The 20018-nt window shown below is 50.6% G+C and overlaps 1 protein-coding gene across 5 annotated transcripts in view; it reads right to left on the reverse strand.

The window, feature by feature from the left end:
• RGS9 (regulator of G protein signaling 9) overlaps window positions 1-20018 on the reverse strand; it is a 65966-nt gene that overhangs the window by 32622 nt on the left and 13326 nt on the right. For 2 of the 5 annotated variants that reach the window (XM_034067666.1, XM_034067668.1), the window contains 10 exons: window positions 17257-17286; window positions 16638-16699; window positions 14606-14719; window positions 13553-13668; window positions 13082-13169; window positions 12453-12591; window positions 11657-11742; window positions 10262-10379; window positions 6828-7171; window positions 4521-6004 (listed from right to left, as the gene is read on the reverse strand). In XM_034067666.1, coding sequence (XP_033923557.1) covers window positions 5848-6004; window positions 6828-7171; window positions 10262-10379; window positions 11657-11742; window positions 12453-12591; window positions 13082-13169; window positions 13553-13668; window positions 14606-14719; window positions 16638-16699; window positions 17257-17286 — 1254 coding nt within the window. In that variant the 3' untranslated portion in view covers window positions 4521-5847. Of the gene's footprint in view, window positions 1-4520; window positions 6005-6827; window positions 7172-9587; window positions 10380-11656; window positions 11746-12452; window positions 12592-13081; window positions 13170-13552; window positions 13669-14605; window positions 14720-16637; window positions 16700-17256; window positions 17287-20018 lie in introns of those variants that run through there. The other 3 variants (XM_034067667.1, XM_013128307.3, XM_031046371.2) reach the window with 3 other exon arrangements.

Here is a 20018-nt window from a genome sequence, read left to right on the forward strand (position 1 = left end):
CTCTCTGTCCTACCCATGGAGACAGAAATGGAGCAGCGTGATGCTTTCCTTGCTCTCAGCCATGCCAAAGGGTCTTCTTTGGCTGCAGGAACACCTCTTTCTTGAGCTGGGAGAGCAGAACTTGCTCTGCTGAGGGCAGGGAGGAACTGAAGCAGTGGGGATGAGATGGTAGACAGGGGAGGAAGGCACATCCAGCTGAGGATGAAGCTGCCCCACATGCTTAGGGCTGCCCCATGGCATACATGGGGAGAGGGAGGAGACTGCTGCAGTGGAGCAGTGCCCAACAGGAGAGCATCAGCAGAGTGAAAACCTGGACAAAAGGCCCAATTACCTGTCCTACCACAAACAAACAGCCTCTTGCCTGACTCTGCCAGAGAAAGAAAAGGGCCACAGGATTGGAGGGCTCAACCTAAGCCATGTACATCTATTTAACAAGAAAACTCATTGATAAGCAAACCACCTGATGCTTGCACAGCAGCAAAGAAAACACCTGGTTCTGCCTGTGGGTTGATAAGCCAATATCTTTAATCTTTCCTTTTTTTTCCCTCTTGATGACTGAAGTACACACTCTGTGCGGCCCTATGCTCCAGCCACATTGGTAATAGTAACAAAGCTTTGATGTCCCCCTCATTCAACAGAATGTTGTTTAGTTCAAAGCGAAGAACAGAGGCAATTCTTTGCTTTTAAATTATTAGCTCCCTAAGTCTTCTGTAATGATATAGTTTGACTGAAGTGTGCAGTTTATTAACTACATAAAGACGATATTATTAGAGCGGAGAAAGGCAGCCGAAAGTTTTGCCTTTCAGCTCAGCAGCAGGGGTTTTTGATACTTTGATCTCAATCAATGCTAAATGTCTTTGTGAGATAGAGGGAGCAGCAGAAATTACCTTTGGCACCATGACTACATCAATTATTTAGTTCTTTTTCTTATAAATTAAAGTGTTCTTCAACTTTTACCCCAATTTTTTTTCCTCTTTTTTTTCTTTGCTTCCCTTCAGCTGATGGGGGGAAAATGGGAAAAAAGCTGCCTGGATAAAACCTGTCTGTGAGCAGTAATAACAATCCCACTGGCCTCTCCCAGCCCTGGTCTGGAAGGGTCTGCTCTGGGCGAGGAGGTGGATTCATCTGAACAACAACAGCAAAAGAGCAGCTTGGTTAATGCGCTGTTTAACCAAATGACTGCAGAGGTTGTTACTGCAAATCTGTATCTAGCCTCATTTCTTTTCATTTTGGTCTTTTCCAGTATTGCTGGCATGAATTCAGCCAGAAAAATGGGACACCTGATTGAAACCAAAGGGTTGCTCTAAGCAGGATTGGAAGTGTTGGTGCTTATTGAAGTTTAGGAGCAAGAATGAGGCAGCTCCACCTTGAGTAACAGCAAGAATTAACTGAGCTGTCCTAAGGGTTAAAGCAAAGAGCCAGAGCACTGTACGTGGAGCTGCAGCAGGTGCCTACACGCTACAGAGTGCACTAACTCTCATTAAAGCCACTGGTGTCAGGCAATCCCACCCATCTATAAACTGTCACCAAATCCTACCCATACAGAAGTTGTGTCCATTCCCGAGTTAGTCCCTTAGAGCAATGGAGGGAATAAACCACTTCCAAAGACGATTTATCCCAAGAGGGGTGGCTGATTCCTCCCCTGGGAACAAAGGGAATCCAGCATGATGGACTAGAGGTGAGCAAGGATAATGCAGTTCAGTGCTTCTGCTGGATAACAGAAATGGGTAGATATTCTAGGGGGATCTGTGTTCTTTACTACTCAAGGAAAAGACCAAGCTGCTGGCCAGGGAGCAGAGCCAAGGGAGGAGGTACTCCTGCAGTTCTGGGGACAGAAGCTGGTGGCTGGGCTTCAGTGCTGTGGTGAACCAGAGCGTGTTAGAAACCACTGGAACCAGAACCCTGGTGGGGAACAGCAGCAGCAGGACCACAGTGGTGCTGAGGAACCGGCAAGACTGAGCCCACTGCAGCTCATGATTTAAAACACGGTCCTTTGGCCAGACATGTTTGTTTTGTGAGTGAGAAATAAGAGAGGTCTTTGCAGAGATGCTGAAGTATGAACTGTGGTAACTTCAATATATTTCTATGTAGAACGTGCTGGAGAACAACAGAATTCTGTTTTCATGGTGATCAAAGTTTTGCAAGAGGGAGGACTCGAGACAGTGTGCTAAGCTGCTATGGCAACAAGAATCTTAAGAAGTAAACTCACTTGCAAGAGCTTATCTCTTCCTCTTTAGTGCAGTGTAGAACACATCAGGGAACCTCTGTCCTAAAAGGGATCCTGTGAGGTGCTCACCTCTGGGCCAGGTGTAGTGGAACATGCATAAAACATATCTCCTGTGGCAAGGGGAAAATCATCCTGGTGACTGGTTTCCTCCTGTACCCCTGAGGCTGCTGCACCCCAAAAAGCCAAGTCACGATGACTCTTTCATCATGTATTTATCATAACTCAGGTATTCAGATGCTGGGGTGAATGTACCATGAACCACTTCAGTATGACTGAGATCCTATTCTGGACCTGAGAAGGATGTAATGTGATGCAGCCTCTGCACAGGGGTGAATTCCACCCCCAGAGCACCGTTTCCAAGAGCATCATGACGTGGGCTCAGTTTACATCTCGGCTTTCAAGCCACCCTCTCCAAATGTGAAGGCAGCGGTGTCAGGAACGCTTCTGACAGCTCCTTTCACAAGGGGATGCTGTGAAGAGCTGTCATGCTCTGAGTCAGCTGTTCTGCCATGGCTGGCATTTGAGGCAGGAAGAGCCTGCTCGCAGAGCTATCCCAACCACAGTGCCTGCCAAAACCACACTGGGAATCTCACGGGAACAAGCCCTCTCCGGAGCCAGCTGGTACTTCCTGCTCCCAAGGCCTGATCCTGCTGGATGCTGAGCATTCTTTGTTCCATTTTTAAATTAACGAGACTTGAGCAATGCACGGGCCAAGACTTCAGAGGAGGACCGGGCCCTTGGTGCTTTTGGCACTTGGGCTGCATGGCCCAGCTGGAGAGGGGAGAGTGAAATGTCAGACTTGAAGGGAGACTTGAGGGATGCCGATTGCCTGGAAAACACATCTCTAATCAGGATGCTTTAATCGGGCTGGCCATGCTCCTGCATCCTCCTCTCCTTCCACCCTGAGGGCTGGATGTAGTGTGATGTATACCCAGCCCCACGGCACGACCACAGCTCACCAGTGCAGCCGGAGCAGGTTACCCCAGTGCTGTCACAACCCACACCAGGATCCACCTCCTGCCCCTCGCTCCAGCAAGAGGCTCACTGAGATTCACTGCATGGGACTCACTCCCATCCTATCCCAACAGTGTCCCCTTGAGGTTGATGGCTGAGGCAGCCTGGGAAGAGCCCACATAGAGGTTTGGGGAACCTCAGGAGCTGGTCTTGCTTTTCAGCACTGCAAGGCGAGCACAGACATGAATCCCATGGATTAACCTGATCCCAAGGAAAGGACACTTTAGGAAGCCACCCCAATATGGGGTGTGGGACCTCCCCATGTGGGATTGCAGCTCCTTGTCAAACCACAAGGCTAATGCATCATCTTCCTTCCAAGTTCATTCAAACAACATCCGAAGTCTGACTACTGCAGCCCCTCCTGCCGCACATCAGCTCAGACCTGGAGCATGGGAAGCACTTCCAACACGGATGAGCTGGAGCAGGACCACGGCTGCTCCGTGGGTCTGTGCCAGCCACAAGGAGCAGCGGGATGCAGGATAGCAGAGCACTGTGGCGAGGGCACAGGGCTGCCTGCTGCTGCTGGAGTCTCCTTTCTTCTGTCAGCTGAGCAGCGGGGAGTTTGCTGAGGAACTGCCCCCGGGGAGTGAGTACTTTTTCCAGTCATTAACCTTACACATCCCTCACATTATCGGAATACTTTGGATGTTGAAGTTGCTGCAGTGAGCTAATTCCTCCAGGTGACTGCAGGCAGCGTTCAATGGGCTCCTGCACAGCGAGGGGATCTGAGCTGAAAGCGCTCCTGACTCCACATGCCAGGCCCCCAGCGGGGGTGACATCCTCAGATGTCACTGTGTGAGCTCAGCACGGTGGCATAGGCACCCGGGGCCTCTGGAGCAGTGGGTTTCAACCTGCAGTCAGCAGGGGTCTGGGGGTGATGGCAGGAAATCAAGGCATGGGCTGGAGATGGATGACACAGGGGAAAAGGCTGTAGGAGTCCTCAGGTTGAAAGATACTGGGGGAAAAAAGCAGTGCCCTGAAGGGACAGATGCTGGGAACCCCCAGTCTGGCCTCTGGGACATGTGTGTACCTGTCTGTCTGGATGTGATTGCAGCAGGGTTGCCATGCTCTGGATCTGGGATCCTGAAGTGCTTCCTCTGATTTAGCAGATGAGCATGAGGCCAAGGCACCATTTGATTCCTTGGCAAGGAGGTGCACAAGAGGAACCCCAAAGCAATGAAAGGAATATGAATAGTAGGATAGCTCTTATAATACGTACATAATATTAAATATAGTATTATTAACACATTACAAAGTTTTCCTGTCGTGTTTCCTAGATTATCCATGACCAGTGTCCTGTCAGGAGTGTCAGAGGAGCAATGTTAACAGAAACAGTCACAGAAGACACCACATTTGTCTCTCCTTAGTAAAAGGTGACCACCTCTAATGACTGCCAGAGCAGAACCAAATCCTTCCAACCAAGCAAAGCCAGCAAGAGCAAACACACATTCAGACATGAGAACATTCTTGGGCAGTGCAGGTTGGGGTGCTATACCTTTCTGATCCTCTGGGAAAGGGTCTTTGGAAACAGAAACTGCCCTGTGATCAGAAGCGTTATCCCAGTCCTGACCACTCACCACACGTGAGGAGAGACTTGAAGTCCCACAGCAGAAGTCAGCATGATGAACCTCATCAGCCACACAAGCAAAGATCCATTACAGTTAGAAAGCACCAAACAGCAACACCAGAAGTCACAGGCCACATGAATCTACAGAGTAATGACCCACATCACACACAGGAAACACTTCCATGCTTGGACAAAACCCCATCTTCAAACACTGACATGACATAAGGGAAGCAGCGGTCTAACATTCTTGATAACAACACAGGTAAAGACTGGCACTGCATCATCCTGCATTGGAGAGGCCCAAAACACCAACACGGATTTGGTTTGGATTTTCCCAGGTGTTCAGGTAATGGCTCCAAACCCCATCCTGGCACCGAGAGGCCACAGAATGGAAGCTGGAGCTAACGCAGAAGCGCTCCAGAGCCTTTGCTCTCCTGCACCGCTTGCTCTTTGGGATCGTTTTTGGTTTGCATTAAGGAATACCATTCAGGGCACAGCTGCTTTCACTGTAATATCCCCAGCAATAAGCTGCCTCTTAATGAACTTGCTTTGAGATTACAAAAGCATTATTAATAGTAAGAGGTGGACCCAAGCTGGGGACACAAACATGCCCCCATCTTGACACTGCAGTCTGAGTCCTCTGAGGAATGCCTGCAAGCTCTGCTCCAGCTGTGCTGTGTACAGTGTGCTGACACCTCATGGCCAAGCAAGTAACTCAGATAAGACACCATTTCCCAGGATATAGATATACATACATTCTCCAGCTGCTAAAAGGCAAGAAATGAGGTTCATTTATCAAGAGGTTTGTAACAAATAATCTGAATATAGCAAAGATAGGAAAGAAAACCAGTCCAGAAACGCTTCGCATTGTTGAGTTACAGATGGGCGCACCAGGGTCCGTTATCCATAACTGTGGTAGTCTGAGCTTCCATGATGTTGAGGGATGGCTTTAATGCCCTTCTTCATTTGCACAGCTCATACACTGAGCCATACCTTGTGGTCCCAGGCCTGGAAAGAGTGTACCTGTCTGGGCAGTGCATTACCCGGCTCTCCCCCCTTCCATGGGGCATTCCCAAGGGCAGATCACCTCCTTCACAGAGCCCCTCAGAGCCCGGGCGTGCTTGTCCTCTCCCTGCTCGCAGTCTATGGGGTGGATGTGGCTCTCTAAAGGCGCACCCCTTCTTACCTGGAAGAAGCTGTGTTGTGAAATGAAGACTCATCAGGCACAGGGCATTGTTACTGTGCTCCGAGGCAACGAACACGCAGTGTGGAGCCTGGCTTTGAGCCTTACGCTGCTTGAACCCCAAAACCCACAGCAAAACTCCTGGGCACTCATGGAAAATGAAGGGAATGGGCACTCACAGCCCTCTGAAGACAAAGTGCTCTGTGGTACAGCGCTGGCAGTGCCCGAGCACAGAGCCAGGTGGAGAGGGAGCCCTCAGATTTGAGCTTTGGAACTGATAATGTGGACACATGCACTTACAGTGAGATGGGTTAGAACAGGGTGAGGACACGGTGCTCATAGTGAGGGACATGGACAGGGTTTGCTTGCCTGACATGAGGCAGGAGAGGAGCAGGACCCCGGGCCTGGCAGCCGCCATCACACCGAGCCCCAGAGCAGGCAGAGATGGGGCAGACAGTGAGAGATGACTGCAGGATGGATCCCAGCCTGGTTTGGGTTGAAGGGACCTTAAAGCTCCTCCAGTTCCAACCCCTGCCATGGGCAGGGACCCCTTCCACTGGAGCAGCTGCTCCAACCCCTGTGTCCAACCTGGCCTTGAGCACTGCCAGGGATGGGGCAGCCACAGCTTCTCTGGGCACCCTGTGCCAGCGCCTCAGCACCCTCACAGGGAACAGCTTCTGCCTCAGAGCTCATCTCAATCCAAAGAAGCACAATTCCCACTTTAACAGCCTCAGCACATCCTATTTTAACCTCTCTTAACCCAGCTGATGACGAACCAAAATGGCGCCGGAGACAATCGCCTCACGAGAGGATCCACCTGCCTGCGCAGTCCTTACCTGCTCACAGCCCTGGTGTCCATCCGGAGCCGCCGCTCCCGCCTGCCCAGAGGCTGCTCCTTCCCATGGGACACAGCCGAGGCCTCGGGGGACACTGTGGTGAGGGCAGGAGAGCTCCAGCGGCCGCGCCTCAGCAGCCGGCCCAAGGACATGGCGGCCGCACGGGGTCTCCCTGCGCCTGAGGGGAAGGGGCAGGGGCTGGGGCTGGACCCCTCAGCGCTGCCTAAGGCCGCGGTGCTGTGGGGCAGCACCTGTGGGCTATGGGGCCGGCTGCCCGGGGATGGTGGGGTGATGGTGCCGGTGTAGACGGCTGGGTGAGGGGAGCAGGAGGCATGGCGGTGTGGCTGTGGGGAGGAAGAGGAGAGAGGCTCAGTCAGGCTCAGGGCAGCCGGCGGCCCCATGGCTGCCGCTCCTCCTTTGGAGGCTGACAGGGCCCAGCTGGAAGGTGAGGTGAGGCAAACCTGGGCTGGTGTCCCCCTTCTCCTGCAGTTCCATCCCATATCCCCTTCCCTGCCCGTCTGCACCCAAAGTTGCCACAACTTGCCCATGGAGAGCAACAGCGCCATTGCTGCCAGCATCAGCCTCCAACAGGGAAGCTGGAGCTGGATGATCTTTAAGGGCCCTTCCAACCCAACCCAACCTCTGATTCCATGTTAGCTCCAGCCCCATACCTTGGATGCTGCAGGAGACACCAGCTTGACTCCTCCCTTACAACAGGTAGCTCCAAGAAGAGCCTGTTACCCCCAGCTTGACAGTGAGGAGCATGACCAGCTCACCAACGTGCACTGAGCTCCAGACCCCGGTGACCGGGTACAAGAAACCACATCCTGTGCTGGACCCCACTGTCCCTGACCGGTGCTGCAGAGCCTCCAGCTCAGCCCTCAGAACAAGCCCCATACAGGGTTTGCTCCTGTTTCCAAGGACTCGCTCCCCGAAGCTAAATACAGCTCAAGTGTCCAGAGAGAAGAGCTGAGAGCAGAGGCAGGTACAGAGAACAGATGCACACATGAGATTGATGACACAGTGAGGGATGAACACACTGAGACCAGACAGAGCAGGAGGAGAACTTGGTTCCTTTTCATTTCCTACATTTATTAGTATTAGACAGATGAACACATGGAAGCGATGGCCAAGAAACAGCACAAAACCTGCTCTGACTGCCAGGGGAACAACCAACCTCTTGCCAGCACACAGTGACTTGCAGTTTGTCCCATGGTCACACTGTACCAGGCAACCTTCCTCTTCAGGGCCCGAGCAGTGAGGATGAGGAGCACACTGGGCCGTGCCAGCTTCCTCACTGTGTAAGCAGAACAGAGCCAGGTTCTGCTGCCAGCGCGGGGCTGGTGTTCCACAAGCACAGGGGCTGCTGAACGTGCTGCATTAACCCGTGTCAGGGGCACAGTGATGTGGAGGCTGAGATGATGGAAAATCAGAGAAAGGAATGGAGAGAACATAAAAAGCGAAGCTGCAGACAAAAAATAGGAGTAGAATCAGAGGGACTGACTGGAACACACAGATTTGTTATTTATTATTTATGCCCTGACTTGATCTTCCACGTGTTCCTACACACTGGCAATCCCAACGTGCTCAGTGCTCCATGCTATACAAACTGAAGAGAGGGCAGAGCTCATCACATCCAGGTAGCTTTGGACCAGGTTCTTGAGTGTCTTTCAGTGCTCTGATATCAAGGTAGGATGTTGGTGCTCAGTACCTGATGTAAACAGCCTTTAAGCAGAATTTAACATGAATTCCTGCCTCAGCTGCTCACCCTCCCAGCATTGCACAATTTGCCCTTGCTTCCAGCAGGAATAAGAGCAGACTTAGCAAGCAGACTTTGACATCAGAGCAGAGACTCATGTAACTTGGTTTCAGTTCCTCTAAGAAGGTTTATCACCATGAGGCTAAGGGAGGTCATGAGAATCTCCCCAGCTCAGCTGCAGAGAGGAGATCAGTGCTGCAGTGACACCAGAGCAGAGCATGGAGCCCTGATTCTGTCCCTGATAACACACAGGGGAGGGGAAGAATCGCTGTTCAAAGCTGAGCTATCACCTCACTGCAGCCCTGTTCACAAGGGGCTGGGCTGCACCACCCAGTGCCTGAAGGCTCCCACTCACATCCAGCTTTCCCCATCTCCCATTTCCTATAAGATCATACCAGTAGTAAAAACCAGATGAATAATATGAACTGGAGTCAAGGAGCTCCTCAGGGCTTCCCACCCAGTCCCTCTGCTTCCCCTGAATTCTAACAAACAAGGAAGCTTTTCTGCTGCCCCCAATTCCCTTTACTGGGCTTTGCAGGAAGCTTCCCCACTTCTGGTAATTCAGGCCTGGTCCAGACATGCTGGGATTTCCCAGTAAAGCCTGGAATCTCCCTGAGCTCTTTAGCACTAAGGTAGCATTTTAGGTTGCTTCATTCTAAAGAGCAAAAAAACCCCTACTTAAAGTTGAAATCAGCTCTTAACACCTAGACCCTGGTTCAACTGGAACTACTTCCTGTTCGGGTTTCTTAACAGTGGAAAATAGAAGAGCAGGAAAAAGACAAGATGAGAGGTAGAAGGATTTGATAATAGAAACACAAAGCCAATGCTGTATCTCTCAAGCCCTCCTCCAGAGGTGTGGAGAGCCCAGACCCAGGCTCTCCATACCTGCACACTGAGCTCATCGTGTGGGAAGTCACAGGAAGAGCTGAGCTTTCTGTGATCACTTCCAACATGCCAGGGGGGAGCTGGGAGTGCTACTGAAACTCAACTAAACCCTCAGAGACACTCATCCTACCTTCTTACAAGATGTTTACCTGCTCCTCTGCCTGTGGCTTTGCTGCACTGGCTACAGGATGTGGGATACTGGAAGCAAGGGATGCACTCTCCTCAGGGGGTGCCAGGATGCACCCCTTGGGAGGGTGCACATCCCCCTGGGAGGATGGATACCAGCACAGATGAGCTCCAGCATGGGCCAACTCACCCTGCTCCCCTGTGGGTCATCCACCTCTGCTCCCAGGAAGGCTGGTTTGAACCCAAAGGATTAGGATGGCAGAGCTTTACCTGCCTTGTGCTTTGGTTTAAACCACGACACATCCCCTCCTGGAGGAGCAGGAGACAGGCAGAGGCAGCCGGGCTGCACAGCCTGGGGACGGGTGTCTCAGGGCAGCCAGGAGGCATCTCCCCCTCGAGGTGCTGCATAAGGAGTGCAGCACAGCCATCAGCCTGGCTCTGCCATGCCTGGGAAGTGACATCTGCTGCTCCAGGAGCCATGGCAACACACAGGCTGCTGGCAGAGCCGGGCTGGGAAACCTAAGGCAGCACTGACACCTTCAGGAAGGGGAGACGAAGCTCAGCACCAGCCTCTGCTTGTCTTTTCCCTGCGCTCTGCCCTGCTCAGAGCCTACTTGGGAGGATCCGCCTTGAGCTGGCTCCTGCGGTCCAGCTTGCTCATGACCTGCGTGATGTCCACGGTCGTGGCAGCTTCTCTGGCTTTGGCCTCTTCCTCCCGCTGCCTGAGGATGATGGGGCTGGGGCTGGAGCGGAGCGTGCGGCGCCCGAACAGGAAAGGGGAGCTGGAAGAGAGGAAGCAGCAGGAGGTTACTGAACAGAAAGGCATCAAAACCTCCCCCCTGGTAAGCAAATTTACCAGGAGGGTGAGCACAGAACCAGAGAGGGATGTGCCACTGTCAGCCACACAACCACAAAGAGCTGCTAATGTGGGTGAGGTGGTTTAAAGGACTCATCAGCCACAGAACTGCCAAAAGCACAAAAGCAGCCCCTGGTCCTGGTCCTCCCGAGGGGACCCAGGGCCAGGAGGTGGCTGGTACATTACTCCTTTTGTTGTGTTTGCACATAACTAACACTCAGGGGGAAGCCAAACCACTGCCCTCAGTGGAATTTAACCAGTGCCCTCAGTAAGATCAAGAGAGGGACCAGTCTGGGTGTTGCTGGTGTCTGTGATACCATCAAAACCCACCCACTACTGCTTCAGCAAAGCCATTACCAGCAGCAGTGGAAACAAGTGTAAATAACCTCTAGGATCCTGAGTACTGAGTGTCCAGGGCAAGCACTGACCAATACAAAGGTAGTCACCAGGATCAACCTGGGACATGTGATGTGTGGCTCAGGTTAAAGCTAACCAAACCTAGGCAAGTCAGCAGAAGGGGTTCTTCCACTGCCTTGAAAATGGGCTTTACATGAAACAATAGTGTGAAAAGCCTTGATTCCTCTTTCTCACTTGTTAGGTTGATGAGTGGAAGAGGAACAGAGAAAGCAGCACAGTGCCCAGTCTGGCCCTAACATTGCATGCACAGCTTAAAGAATTAATATGGCCTAAACTTGCTACACAGCCTTCATTTTAAATGGGGACAAAGCCATTTCACACCTCTTTTATGGCCACCTACCTCGAGCCAATAGTCACTCACAAGTAAGATGCTGTCTGTCCCTTTGTGGCTGCCTGTCACCTCTGCCTCACAACGGATAAGAGGCTTTGTCTGGACAGAGCTGAGCAGAATCCATGGAGGACCCTGCACTGGACCATGTCTCCTGTGGCAGTAAGTGCCTCAAGGGTGGGAGTTTTCCCATGCCCAGCACACAGTGCTCTCTCCTTCCATCCAGGAAAGGAGCCATGATCAATTCAACCATCACAACCTTTCCAAACAGACCCAACACACAAAGCAGCCAAGCAACCACCACGTCATTTCTCTCAAAGCAAGGCATCTCCTAAGTGAAAAATCTTATTTAATTAAGCAAACATCTAAATCACAGTCATTTTGCTGCAACTCAGGCTTTTTCTACCCTTGCTACAACAAGAAAATCAAACCCCACAATTACATCCCATTTCACTTGCCTTTTTTTGACAGTCTGTTGTGGCACAACAGCCTTGGCCAGCATTTCCTTGTATATTGGAGACTTTAAATAGCGGCCATAGGAGTCCTACTAGGAGAAAAGGAGACAAAGTGGTAGTTATGGGCTGCAAACACCCTTATTAAAATCATCACCAAATACAGCTGCTCAGGAGCCAGGAAGGCTGGGAACTGGATCATCTCCCCCAGCAGCCAAAGGGACTTTGCCTCTTGCAGGCAAATGTAGCTGTTTATACCAATACCCTTTCATCTGGGTGTCAAATTCCCAGGATTTTCCATCTCACAGTACAGCTTCCCAGGTAAGAGCCAGACCAAAAGGTCTGAACTGAGCTTAGCTCAGGCCAGCAGTGTTTGGTTATGCTCTTGGTACAAAACTCATGCAGTTATATCACAATTGCTACTACTTTTCCCATCCACAGCTGAAATCCAGTTGGAGACAAGCATCCCACCATAGGAATACCTGCTGTGTACAGAGGTACACAAACTGGTACTAACTGAGTGAGGCTGAAAGATTTGTTCAGGCTTTGAATGAGCTGGTACCAAGCTGGTATTAGAGAGCTGGACTTCAGCAGACACCTGATGTCCACCACCCTGGGGACACACAGCCTTAGAGGGAAGCAGCAGCAGCTAAATACAAAGGCCTGAACCAGTGCTTGCTTCAGTCAGCAAAAGGGATTTTCAATCAAGGGCCACTTGAAAGTGACAATTTCTAGCACACAAAGGCATGGAAAGGCTCAGGATACTGGAATCCCCCCAAGGCTTTGGAAACAAGTAACAAACCTTTTTCATCAGCATGTAAATGTGGGTCTGAGCAGCATCCAAAACATAACGATGAGGGTGCTTGAGGCCTTTGACAGTGATGCCCATTGTTGTGCCATCAATGTTAATCCAGCGCCTTGCTCCTGGAGCCAGAAAGAGCCTGCAAGGAGAATCAGCAGTGCCAGTAACAACTGGAGAATGCCTGGAGATTGCTGTCTATGCAGGAAAGGAGAAGTCCCTTCAGCTGCCTGCTGCAGTTTGCTGTCCTGATCTTGGACAGTCAATCTCCTGATTGAGGAGTCACTTCCTCTTGCACCGTTAACACATAACATGAACCAACTTTCAGTTCACTAGAAGCAAAAAGGGTCTGGAAGCCCTGAGATCTTTACTGTTCCACACCTCTGTTCAAATTACATGCTAAGACCTAAATGTAATAGTGGAGAATAGAGGAAAAGTAACTATAAAACAACACAACACTTATGCTTTCATCTTCAACAGCTCCTTTCCTACGTGGGGACATAGGACAGCCACATCTGATGACAGCTTACAAAGAAAAGTCTCAGGAATAAGCCATTTGCAGTATGACAGGGTGTGGAAGGTGATGGGGCTCAGCTACAAAGAGTTCAGGAATGCAAAATTATCCCACTCACTTGTAAATCTCTTCTGCTTTCTCTTTGACCTTGGATTGGTCTCCGTACTTGAGATCCTCACAGGCTTCCCAGAAACCCAGATTCTCTCCTGTGTGACAAGGACGCATTCAGCAGAGAGCAAGACTGAGGAAAACACAATCAATCCCATTTACCAGCTCCTAAACTGAACGCTTGACTCAATCCGTGTTGGCCTCAGTTCGTCCCTCCAATTCCTACAGCCCCCTTGAAAACCCCCTTAGGACTGCAGGAGGAAAACCTTTCCCCTGCTCCAGTGCTTGTGAATTCAGGCAGCTCCAGCCTGGGAGCAGCCCCTGCACAGGGGCTGTATTTTGTGTCCCGTGCCACTAGATGGTATTGCACGCACTGCCTGCACAGTCATCGTGCACAGCCACAGACAGCTTGTCTCCACTCAGGGCACCCACTTCACTGCTCTGGCTCAGCTGTGCGGGGACAGGGACACTGCAGACCCACCGCTGAATTCCTTCTTGAGGAAGAGCTGGAAGTTCTGCCGACCTTTGGGGTCCCGCATCAGCTCACTGAAATTGAAGGCCCAGCGCTCCACGCGCATCCTGGTGGGGATTTCCACCCTGCAAACAAACAGCAGCACCAGGTTCATGCATCCCAGCTAATTGGCAGATTAATTAAAGCCAAAGTGCCCTTTGCTGGACTGCCAAGGGACTGCTCAGCACTCTCTGAATGCTGTAATGAGCTCCCGAAGTCAGGCCGCTAAGTAAGTTGTAATTAACTTGGTACACGGTGGGATGAGGATTTAACTTGGGTTTATGCTGCTCTCCCAGTGACATCCCAGCTTTGCCGGAGGTCTGATTCAATCCCATTCTGGAGGAGGCACTGGTTGTTGCCCAAAGCTTTGCTTCTCACAAAGGCATTCTGTGAAGATATCCTTTGGGGCTGCCTAATGGGGTATTATCACTCAAACAGGATTGCTGGGCTCAAATGAGAACCATAACATGTTGTATGCTTCCAGCCCAGAGATGCCAATCTCTCATTAGCAAATACTGCCTGAAGGGAAAGCCCAGGGATACCTCAGAGAGGAGATGGACTGCCAGGATGCACCTCCTAAGAAGCAGCCTGAGGTGTGTGCAAAGACCAAGGCCCAGCAGTTGAACCCTGAATTGCTGCACCATTGGCAGCACCTCATTTAGCACTTAATACTAAGCCAAGTGCTACACCTGAGTGTAACTGGTCTTATTCTATCCTGTGCTGGTAAAAGTGGACTGTGCTCATCCAAAAGGAGGATCAGACCCTCAGCAGGGGCTGAGTGCACACTTGCATCCTCAGTTTAGGAACTTCTGTAATGTTAAGGAAGACTCCACTTGAAGAAGGTAATGCTCAAAGTTCAGCATGGGGTATTCCCAAGAGATGGCTTCTTTATCATTGCCAAGAGAGGTCAGAAAAGGAATGCTCCCCTGCTCATGATCAGAGACCAGGTGTCAGGATGCAGTCAGTGGTTCCCCTCTGCATAGTGGTCCATGTAAACCTGGCAAAAGAATTACCGATACCTACAGCTTTGCATTGAGATCCCAGAACTCAGGGTCATCTGTTATCCAGGGGTTGCTGGGGAGACACCCAGACAGGATGGGATCATTGGAGAGGAACTGCTCCGAGTACTTCACAAGCCTGCAAGTAAACCCAACAAAACCAGTGTTCATTCTGCAGAGAGAACATCTGCACACCAGCCCCATCACAACCAAATGAACAGATACCTTCTGAGGTATCTGAAGATCCTGTGCCCCACATCACAGAGAGGAAAATGCCATAGAAGAGGAGAGCAAGCACTGGATTTCCTCAGGTGGGTTCTCCACAGCCATGGGAGCCCCAGGATTGGTGAGGGAATGCTGAGGGCAAATCCCAGCTTCTCTTTCCTCTGCTCACCTACAGCACAGCTCATTCACTGCAAATGACTCTGAGGGCTTGGCACAAAGCAGCAATGTCTCTGTCCCAGCAGGATGCAGACAAACACTTCTCCTACCTTCGAAGTTGGCCAGACTTGTAATTACAGCCCCTTTATTTCCCTGATGTGCTGGGATTTCAGCTTTCTCCTTTTTTCACTCTTGAAAACCTCATCTGGTTTCTGCATTTAAAATTCCTTCCAGGCCAAACTGCTTTCATGTGCTCAGAACTGGAGTGCACTGTCCAAGGGCCCGCTACTAAGAGGCACCTTGGCATCCATCCTGCATTATACAGTGCTGCTGCACAAAGCATACCACAGCTTTGGTGCAGACCTGCTCGATCCTATCTTCTCACAGGCAATGCCAAGGCATTCAGCACCTGCATAATTCCCTCCAATCCATACATGCTAATCAGGCTATAAATCTAAACCTGTCAACACAGGTAACATTGCCCTGTCCTTTTAATGATGAGTGCTTTGCAGCTCCTCCTCAGTCAATGCAGTGCCCTGAAGTGTGCACATCGATGCACATCAATCACAATTTGATTTGGACCTAATCCTGCAGCTGAGCTGGAGACCCAGATTTCCTGAGGATTTTTTGATCTAGGTGATAGGAGTTATCCCATCAGAGGACTGGAACTAAGAAGTGAAAAGCTCCATTGCCAAACAGTCAAGCATCATAAACTTCCTGGAAGGCAGCCCGGCATTCCCTGCTCCAGCTCACAGCTTGGCAAATTGAGGCAGGAGAGTTTGAAGTGAGCTGGGAGGCAGTGACACTGAATGCTGGTGCCTGACAAGTCCTGCTTCTCAGAGGACAGCACTGCTTCCCAGACTTCCTCCCAGTTCATTCATCCATGACTATCTGCTCCCAGGGAACAGGCCAGAGCTCCCTGTTTATCTTAAATTCTATAGGAGCCTCTGGGTGGCAATGACAGTGTGAAACAGACTGGTGCACAGACTGCACCTCTGGGCAAGTGGCCAGCATGTAAGACTTGCAGATAAGAAATGCCTGTGGCAAACACCCTATGGCCAATGGCACTTTGCACTTCATTGGCTTCATGAAGAATCTGATCAGGAAAGACTCTTGAAACACTGAGAAGAGGGATTCCCAGTTCACTGCTTGGATGTTCATGCAGAAGTGTAGGTTCCTTCCTAATACAGAATAACCATCCCCAGCTTTGTTGTCTTCTGGTGAGCATCACATGTGAGCCAGAACACTCACTGGGGCTGAATCCAGAGGGCTGGGACCAGGGACAAGAGGGTCAGTGTGTCCCTGCTGGTCACTCACCCTGTATCCTCCCAAGACAGCCTCCACACTGCAGAGGTCCCAAGCATGACCCAGCCCCAACCAGTGTGAACATCTCTTGATTCAGAGACAGTCTCAAGTGGGAGGCTGGTGCTGCTCTGCAGACACTCCCAGCAAAGCTCTCCTTAGCTCCAAGGGAGCCTCCTCATCCTGTCTGGGATGGGTCCCTCCTCTCCTTGTGCCTCCTGGCACAGGCAACACAGCCCAGACAGCACAAACAACACTGTGTGAGGCCACCGCATGGATTCCCCTGCCTGAGTCACCAGACAGCTTCATCTTCTCATTAGGAGATAAGTGCTGCAGACTAATTAATGTGTGGAGAAGGGGAAATCAGGACTTACCCTCCAAGAGAGACGGAAGATTTCACTCTGGTCTTCATGATGGCCTGCTGATAGTACATGATCTGAGAGAGATCAGACACATCCATGGTTAGGAGCATGGAGATGTGAAGACAAGGCTGTCTCTATCTGAACCTCAACCATGCCCTCTCCCAGGTAGTGAGGCTAACTACAACAGGAACTGCTCCTTCCCTAATTACTGGACAGCCAAGGAACCAGGGAATCCCTAAACCATCTCAGTAAAAGGCTGTTTTCACTGAGCTCATCGCAAATGTCAGAAGAGCATTTTGCAATGTGCAAGTAATTAAAAAGCACTCCCCGTGCTACACGAAAATTGGATAATAGCTACTATTCCAGGCACCTACAATGGCTCTGGATGATTTAGCATGTAATTACCATTGATCCTTGGCTGTCTCTATGCTGGCACCACTGGATGCATCTCCTAAGACTTCCCCACCACTAATTGTGATCGATTGGGTTTGAGCCCTGGTGTCTGTCCTTGGCTGAGCCTTCCCATCACTGCCTGCACTGGGAGGTGCAGAGGCAGGAAACCTCCTGCTAGGGACCCTCTTGCACCACTGATGTGAGATGAGCACTGACAAGTGACAGGAGGAAAACTCACCTCTCTCCTATAGACATCCAGGGTTTTTTTCTGCAGAAGAAACAAAAACCATTCAGTTGGGATGGGTGCCTCCACCTCCCTGTTTGCAGACACGAAGCCACTGTTGCATTGTGCCCTGCTCTCCAATTAATTCTCATTACAATTAAACTCAAAGGCAGCAGCTCAGCTAATCAGGGTCTCATCAAAGCTAAGAGCATCCACACACCGTAAATCACTCCATCAGCTGTATTTACTGTTCAGCAGTGCTGCTTCCATCGCTGCCTGCATGCCTTCAATTACAGGGTTATTCTAATGGAGCTAAAAGAGATGCATTTATGAGACGCAGATTAGATCATTCAATATTAGCTAAAGGAGACAGGAACCAACACATTGCAAAATATAAACAGCACAATTAAAAGCCTCAGAAGCACTGTGTGCTGTGCAGAGGGTGTTTACGTTGTGATGTGAATAACTGAGACTATGTTACATGTCATCCACAAATGAGCAAGCAATTGAAGGCAAGAAATTAACTGCAGGGTGTTTATGCATGCAGCTGCCTTTGAAGCACTGTTACTTTGTGGGAGGCAGAAGGAAAGACAGGCAAAGTCAGGGATGCTCCCAGCAAGCCTTTAAAGGCTTACACAGTGTTTCAGTTCTTCATCTCCTGTTCTAGCCAGCAAGAGCTGCATCCCAGCATTATTCTATCAAGCTAACCCTGCAGCAGACATGGTCTACAGAGAGCCCTGGTGAGGGGCAGTTTGTGACTGATGATGGATGAAGCATCGGGTATTGAATGCAACAGGCTGCCTGCTTCTCCCATATCCACACCAGAGAACCTGCACCCTGAGCTTCCCCTGCTTTGGGAAAGGCAAGATGCTCTCCCAGGGCTGCTCTAAGGGGACCTTCATGGGGGCATTGCTTCTGTATTTAACCATTGTCACTGGTCCTGCTCAGGAGGGAGAAACCCTTCTATGGAAGAACAACCTGCACGTTTTGCTGAAGCTCAGCTGGTTTGGGAGGGCACACTCACCATTGCAGCAGCAGGAGGTAGATATGCAGCAGATCAAATCTGTACAGCACTACCATGAAGCCAGCACATCCGATCCCAACACAAACCCAGCCTGGCCACTGTAGTGCTGACAGAAATCCTCACTGGGGCATTGCAAGGACAGGAAGCTTCTGCTGGGAATAGCATGACCAGCTCTGAATGACTGCAGTGCACACAGTCCCAGCAGGGACAAAGTGCCTGCACCAGCAGTGATGCTCTGCTGGACACACACAAGAACTGTGTGAGAGTGTAAGGGCTGACACATCAAGGGGGAGAAAAGGCTCTTGGACCACAGGATCTTTGGTCACAGGACTGAATAGCTTCCCTTGGTGGTTCAGAGGGTCATGGGAGAACCCATGGACTAAGGAACAGCTTTTCACCCTTCTCTGCTCTTAGCTGCACCTCCGCTAAGGCCAGCTTACACACAGACACTGTTTCTTCCCCCCAGTTCCAAAGCATCAGCATTGTTTCAGACGGATATAGAAATGGAAGGAAAAAAACCCAAAACAGACCAAAAAACACCTGCCTGTGCAGAGAAATTCACTGCATTTACTGCCCTACAAGTGTCCTCTTTAGAGAACTGAAGTTTCTGTTTCAGGCCAGCTATTTCCTACACAATAGGAGCTCACTACCTCCTTGGGGAGCCCAAGACATGAACCAGACCCCATCAGATTTACAGCTGAACTGTCCCATTTGATGGAACTTCAGTGTCAGCAGGGCATGTACTTTAGGAAAATCAACACATTAACATCATCAGGTGGTTTTAAAAGCCCCCTCATTTCCTCCTCTGTATTTTGAAGTGGAGCCTCGGACAGGCCTGGTGCAGAGGAGTGAGGAGAGATGGATGCTGGAATAGTGGCTTGAAGGCAGCTCTCATGGTAGCAAAGTCGTGTTATCTTCTACAGGGGCCTTAGAGGCAGGCAGCACACCACACACACGAGACAAACAGCTGGTGGGAAAGAGAACACAGGAAGTTAAATGTTACACAGAGCAAGAAAGGCATGAATTAAAATGCCATCACAACAGGGAAATTATATGTGGGTAAGTTAAAATCAAAGCTAATGCCATGTCTGCAAACAAGGAGAGATTACTTATTTTAAGCACATCCTACACCAAGGATCCCCTCCTGCCACAGCCTCAGTGTAAGGTCAGCCCTCTGGATAGCTGGTCCTGGGAAACCAGGGGGCTTTGGGCTCCAGGGTGGGAGGGGACTGGAGGCTGCAGGTGCTGGTTGTGCTCAGCCCTTTCCAGCTCCCAAATCCACAGTAACTGGGAAGCATCTCAGCAATTTCACCCTGAAGCAGCACATGGTTCATTTCCCTTTATCCCACAGCATTTCCAGGACCAGTTTCCAGCTTTGTTGCTGGTACAAGTGTCCCTGAAGCCTCCCCGTGTCCTGTTGAACACTGCCAGGTGTCCCCATCATCCCCATCCTTCCCCATGTCACTGACAGCAGCAATGCCCAAGTGCCCTGTACCACCCTCCTTCATTTGGACAGAAATCACATGAGGAACAAAGGAGCAATTCCTTGCAATGAGATGAATGTTGCAATGCCCTGAACAAGTGACTTGTTGCAATTACCACGGATGAGCTCCCAGCCCTGCAGGCTGCAAATCAAATGGCAATTAGTGAAAGGCCTCGGTCTGTGTGGGGTGAGTGCTGGGTGCTGTTAAACATCCACCTCCTGAACATACAGCAGCACTGGGACACCCTGCACAGCCCCATCGCACCCCAC

This window comes from Melopsittacus undulatus, chromosome 11 (genome assembly GCF_012275295.1).
Source record: "Melopsittacus undulatus isolate bMelUnd1 chromosome 11, bMelUnd1.mat.Z, whole genome shotgun sequence".
In the NCBI taxonomy this organism is placed as follows: Eukaryota; Metazoa; Chordata; class Aves; order Psittaciformes; family Psittaculidae; genus Melopsittacus; species Melopsittacus undulatus.